A 6,795-nucleotide genomic window follows, 5' to 3' on the forward strand; every position below is an offset into this window, starting at 1 on the left:
ATTGTAATAGCAGCTTAAAAGTCAAATAACAATAAATACATGTTTGAGCCAGGCACAGTGATATATGCTTGCAATATCAGCACTCTTGGAGGCAGAGGCAAGAGCATCCCAAGTTCAAATCAACCTGGATAATTTAATTTAATGACACTCTGTCTCCAAAAACGGAGGGGGGAGGTTGGAGACATAGTTCAGTGCAAAGGCACTGGGTTCAATCTGGTACCACAAAAAAAAATCACACACATTTTTGATGCTCTAAACTTTGTTTATTTCTAACACTTATTTAAGCCACTACAAAATACTCTGTAACACTTAAGAAAACCTCTGCAAAACTTCAGTAGGGATTAGACTCTACCATCAACACAAACATCACACAAACACTTCTTTTCTTAGAAGACTTAACTTCATGGGGTTCTTTTAGGTGATGGTATATTTTGATTCTCTATACCTTGATTAGAATTTACTCCAAGCATATAATTTTTTAAAGATAAAATAACATACATTTCTTTTAAACTATTTTAGATTAAGATATTTTCAGGTTTGTTTTTAGTTTTATTTTCCTTGAAGTTAACCCTAAGCTCAACCTCCTTTCCCTAGTCGTAGCCTCGATCTTTTGGCAGATGTGCACGAAGTCTACTGCAGTAACTATTTCGATTCTTCATCTCCTGATGCCAATGGTTCAAGTCGTCACAGGTAGAAGAGGTGATTGGCTAATTCCAAATTTGGCTCCTTGTGAATGCTCTGTGCTACCAGGTAAGTCAGCCTGTGTGCATACTGACATGGTGCTGGAATACTGATTAAGCCCTGAGAAAGGAAAAGCAATAATGATTAAGAGGATAACTTCCTCAAAGCCGTTTCTTCTTCATGAGTGCTTTCATCTATTGGTTACATATATAATAGAACGTGTTGCTAGGTAAACAATAAACTTAAAGGGCAACTTGGTCAGTGGAAATTTAAGATCACCAGCAAGATGGGGTGAAGCACCAGCTTGGGAGCTGGGAGCATCTCCCTTGGCCTCGTCCTGGCTTCCTATGACCTCACATTCCTTGAAGTTGGTCTTAACAGGACTCAGGGTAAATCTTAGCCCAAACCACAGAAACACATGACAGACATATGCCTGTTAACACTTTTCCATCAGGCACATCTGTATTGCCTTCAACTTCCTTGTCTGTAACATGGAATTAACAAAATCCTGGTTTATCCCAAGTTTGCCTAAGACAATTCAGCTAATAAAGTCCTCGAGAAACAGTGAACATTGAGCCATTGTAATGGCTGCTCTGTTTCTGAGACAGTCTTGGTTCCTCCACTGTGGACTTAAGAGTCATGTCTCATTCCTCCTCCTGAAAAGGTAGGTACCTCAGGATTCATAGTGAACTGAGGGGCAATTTCCAAGTGAGAATCTTTTTTTTCTCCAGTACTGAGATTAAAGGCAGGACCTTCACACTAAGTTGCAGCCCCAATCTTTTTTTAATTTTTATTTTGAGACACTAAGCTGTCAAGTCTAGGCTCAAGCTTGCCATCTTCCTGACTCATCTTGAGTGTCATATTTACATCAGTAAACAGCTTCTCCTCACCTGCCAATTGTAGTACAGATGGCACAGTTTGAACGTTAGTCGCTGCATGTGGTCAGGCTTCAGACCATTGTCATCATAGACGACATTATAGTGGGTGGGACTAACAGTTCCCCGACAGGCAGCCTGGGTGATCAAGTAAAAGTCATACCTGAGGGGGAAAATGGAATAAATGTGGGAAAGAAGTCAAAGAGAATAAGGCTAAGCGTAAACAAAAGGCAATGAATGTTCCTTAAAACCTGATTTTCTAATGGCACTTGCCATTCGGGACGTGTTGCTTCTGAGTCCACGACAGTGCCACATGGGGCATTCTGTACAGTACGGTTACTTTCTGTGAAGAGTCGGAGCATACACTTCTTCCTGACCACAATCACTGACAACCTGGAGCTTAGAACCAGAGAAAGCAAAGAGAGAACTAAAACCATCCAGTAACCTTTCTGGTTTGTTCTTGTAATTTTTAAAATGAAACAAATAGAAATTCATTAGAAAACACTTAAAATTAAAATAAAAATCACCCAGTATGCCTCCTTCCCTAGAGAGACATACAGTTTTTTAAATTAGGGATTGTCCTCATTTCTTGCAAAGGTGTACTATGCCAAGTCATTTGCTTAGTTTGTATCACTTAAAGGGGGAAGGGAATGGCTATTAGAACAACCTTCAACTGCATTTTAAGGACAGATTTTCCAGAATTACCCATGGAGACTTTTTTCCGTTAGCAAATCATCCTCTGAAACTTATTTCTGAGTATCAAAGCAAGAACTACTACTTCCTATTGCTCCTCAAACCATCTCTTTTTATAATATACGTTTAGTTTTAACTTAGACAACTGCCAAAAGGTTTTTCAAAATGGTTATGCTGATTTCTATCACACATTGTAAATCTTGAGTTTTAATTGCATTGATCCCTACTGTGAATTATCATTATCAATCTTTTTAAATTTTAGCCGTTCTAGTTTGTGTGACTGTGTCTCCTGGATTCATTTATTTTAATCTTTTTTTATTTGTTCACGTTTGCACTACATAATGATTACCTTCCTTGTGGGGAGCTGGTACATGTACATTACACATCCTGATGCTTTTTCATCCCCTTCCCACCCCCTCCTTCCATCTCTTGGTCCCCTTTCCTTTTGCAAAACTGAATCCTAAAATTCATGCCTAGCTAAATGATTTTACAGGCCAAATATATGTTCTGGCCAGCGCTAAAGCCAAGAGCAAATACAAACTGGAAGAACCTTTGGGATGAAATATTCACTATAAAATTTTACTTTAATCATTTTAATTATTTAAAAATTTGTTATGAATGTTTTCAATACTGAAACTTTAAAAATTGATGTTATAGAGCAAAAAGAGCAACTTCTTGGCATCAACTTCTCCGCCCCTGGATTTATTCCTGCTTCCCTGGATTGCATAGTTTTTCATTATTAGTCATTCACCTCATATACACTGACCTGAGGTCAGTGGGGAAGGAGGTATTTTGGCTCTAACAGTGTGGATGCAGCTGCAAGCCACATGATCACCAAGCTATTAGACTTTCACTCCTCTCCAACAGTAACTGGTAAAGATCAAGACTCAGTCCCTTTGTGACTCATGGTTGTGAAGCTGTGATGATGGTGTAAAGATACAGACAGAGCTCTGTGCACTGCACAGACACAAGGTGCTTTCCACAAACTTGCAGACACCAACGTGACATTATGCTCCCTCATTTTCCTTTTCTAGAGTTTTTCTTTCATTCTCTATTTCACATAATTATTGAAGAAGAATGTTTACATACAGTCTAGAAATGCACAGGAGAGCAAGGTCCTTCATGCACAAGATGGTCTGGTTTCTACCTGCAGCTCAGCTTTCATGGTACTCACTCCCCACAGGGTACCTTTCAGCACCTTAACTGCACATTAATGCCCGTAATCTGTGTATTAATCTGAGCCTCACATCTGACACCACGGCTCGCCTCACTCCATATGTGTGAAGTACCTTCACCTGCAACAGCCCTGCAGGCTTCCTGTTGAGCCTGTACCAGCTGCACTGAAAAACACCTGCCTTCCTTAATGTGACACACTGGGGCCCAGAAAACTTATACTGTCAGGCTCTTTATGTTAGACCAATCAAACTAGTCTCCAAGGAAATCCAGATGCAGAAACACAGCAAAAGTAACTGGATAACACAGAAGTTATTCTATCTGCACGCCTGTTGGACAGTTGTGATGGAATATGCCTTTTCCGGAAGTGTCGGAGGAAGAACAGAAACAGCATACCTGGTCTTCGAGCCAGATTCTGACACACTGCTAAGCAGCTGTGGGACTTCGTACTCGACAACTGCTTTTAGTTGCCCATCCCCTACTCCATCACGATACACAATTATCCGCGCCGGCAAACCGTGGTTGTGCTTATACCACTCTTTGAGTGCTCCTGCAGAATTTGGTGTTAGAAAAAAAATGACAGTCCAATGCCAACAAAAATTAACATTCCTATATACAGTAATACCTCAGCTCAGGAATGCTTCTGTTCACAAACAGTTCAGTTTGCAAACAAAACGTTCAGCAAAATTTTGCTTCTGTTCGTAAACTCCCCATCGGGTGCTGAACAAGACCACAGCCACCTTCACCACACAGACACAGCCACCTCCCCCCAAACGGTAAAATAAATTAAGTTTGTGAACTGAAGTATCACTGTACTTTAACACTCACATAACTTCACTGTTTCAGAACACAGTAAAACAAGGACATACCTAATTTGGGTTACATTTGCAACCATCTAAAAATGGGTACCTTAGGGGTATTTCTTCACCTATGCTATCTGAGAATCATAATGGCTCCCACAGCATAATGTATTCTTAAATTTAACACATCTCCATAGTCAAATTTTAATATTTAAGCAACAAATCAAAATTTTATTCATTCAAGAGACAAATGCCTAAATCAAATTAATACTAATTTATTCTCTTCAAGTCTTTAAATCCACTCAACAGATATCAACTAGTAAAGCTTAAATCCTTTTTTCCTTAATGAGAATAAATTTGAAAACATAAAGTGATGACTTGGCCAGCTCCTCACATTGACTCACTAAACTTGACTCTAATTCTCACTGATGGTAGGAATTCTGAAAAACACTTCCACCCACTCTTAACTAGACATTGCCTAAGCACAGAAATCACGCAGTAACTCCCACACCAGAAGAACTTTCAGTCACAACTACTAAAAGAAATTTACCAGATTTTTAAAGGGGAAGTAACAGGATGCAATGATTCTTTTCATATATATCACAGTTTGCTTTAGAAATATGTTGTACAGAAAGTTCATTTTAGTTTGGTACAATATAATCATGTATCTAAAAGACCATTACCAGCATGAAGAATCAAATTCACTTTTTACAAATAAAATTTATAATCCCTCAAAGTTTACAGATTGGAAAATGCAGGCTCAGAGAGGACAAAATTTGCATATGTCACATTGCTAGGGAACAACAGCAAAGCCAGAGCTGGGCCGGGGCTGGTGAGAAATGGAAACCCTACATCTGCCCTGTTGCATCCTCTCTGAAGAGGGTGCCGTTTCCCATCTTTCTCAGCTTTTCCTGCAAGACCACATATTGTTTGCTAGCACCGCCATCTCAAGATCAAAGATCTGTCTCTTAGGTTTAAACTAATACCCTTCTCTTATAATCCTAGCTCTTCCCAGTAAAGTTTCTTGTGGCCTTCCAACTCCTTTCAAGGGCCACCAACAGCCACATCTTTTCCTCCCTCTGGCTTTCTATCACAGATGAATCTAAATGCTACACAGTCTGACTGCAGCCCATGTGAATCCGCACACAACTTTAGGTATCTCCAACTGGGTGACAGCTGACAGTCTTAGGAATTTGCTTCTACCTACTGGGTCTGCTTCAAGCACGTGGATTTTAGGTCTGAAGGAACAGTGTGTTTAGAGCCCACCCATACTACTACTTTTTAGTACCAGTCATAAGGACTTTTAAGCAGTCTGCAATATCAGTTGCTGTTCTCTGAAGTATGCAGCGGGAAAACCACCTAAAACAAGAAAAAAACAAAAATAAAGTTCAACTTCAAGATTTATACTACAAATATGTGTTACTGTTAAATTAATAAATATGCATTATAAGTAAAGACATGCATCAATATGAACACATATCTATGACTAAAGAATCTATGTTCATAATTTCTTATGTGCTATGTGATCACAATTATATTAAAAAGTCCCGGGGCTGGGATTTAGCTCAGCGGCACAGCACCTGCCTGGCAAGCGCAAGGTCGTGAGTTCGATTCCTGGTACCAGAGAAAAAACAAACAAAAAAAAAAAAAGTACCTCTCTCTGGGACAAATTTACTGTTAAGTGAAATGAAGACATAGTTTGGGCATCAGGGTTCAAATCTTGGTGAGTATATTCACCAGCTATCTGGCTCTGCCATATGAATATAAACCTCAGATTCCTCATATGTACCAAGGAGATTTTTAATAAGACAGTAAAGTAATTATATTTCACAGGGTTGTGGTAAAAATTAAATTAGATAATAAATGTAAAATATTTAGCACAGTATTTGGCATACAGTAAGACCTAATAGAGTCCACTATATGTTCTTCTGCTTCTAAAACTTGCAAATATATAGCAAGCATGAAATTTCCATTTCTATAGGTGATCATTTTAGATTTACTATCTTAACATGATTAATTTATCTAGATTTCAGAAATTCTCTTGATAGAGTCAATAATTAAAAGCATTTGAAACGTGAATGAAATGACTTAGTATGTGGACATTATAGTTCTCTAAGTAAACGTAACAACAGTAACACAATTAGGAATGCTGCTAGGAAGCTGGTAGTCCTGAGTGATGTCAGAAAGATGGCAGAACAGGAAGTTTCTACCATTATCCTCCTGACCCGTCCCAACATACAGAAGTGCTAATTTTAACAATTATCTATAAAGGAGAGTTCCTCTCTGGGAGTCTAGAAATATACTGAAGAAGTCCCAGCACACAGTTGTAGTGACAAGTCTAAGATCACTCAGTGAAGAGTAAGGGCAGGTTCATATTCCTTATGTCATCCCTCACAGTGGCACAGCTCAGTGCCAAGGGAGATCTCCTGGTCTCTGTTCCCACAGGGGAAAGTGAGAGTGTACAGCGTGAGCACCTGGCTTCCCTCACCTTGGATGCCACCCGAAAGACCGTTTCCTTTCCTGTCTCACCTGGCAGGATGCCACCCGAAAGACCCTCTCCTTTCCTGTCTCAC

The 6,795-nt window shown here is 39.4% G+C and overlaps 1 protein-coding gene across 1 annotated transcript in view; it reads right to left on the reverse strand.

The window, feature by feature from the left end:
• Positions 1-241: 241 nt before the first annotated feature.
• Positions 242-6,795, reverse strand: part of Piwil4 (piwi-like RNA-mediated gene silencing 4) — a gene marked incomplete at its 5' end in the record, with an annotated part of 66,896 nt that continues 60,342 nt past the window's right edge. The window contains 5 exon segments of the mRNA XM_013510100.1: positions 242-801; positions 1,572-1,719; positions 1,830-1,955; positions 3,819-3,972; positions 5,511-5,581. Of these exon segments, the coding sequence (XP_013365554.1) occupies positions 685-801; positions 1,572-1,719; positions 1,830-1,955; positions 3,819-3,972; positions 5,511-5,581 (616 nt within the window). The 3' untranslated portion in view covers positions 242-684.

The sequence above is a fragment of the Chinchilla lanigera genome, unplaced genomic scaffold (genome assembly GCF_000276665.1).
Source record: "Chinchilla lanigera isolate Chin_1 unplaced genomic scaffold, ChiLan1.0 scaffold00204, whole genome shotgun sequence".
In the NCBI taxonomy this organism is placed as follows: domain Eukaryota; kingdom Metazoa; phylum Chordata; class Mammalia; order Rodentia; family Chinchillidae; genus Chinchilla; species Chinchilla lanigera.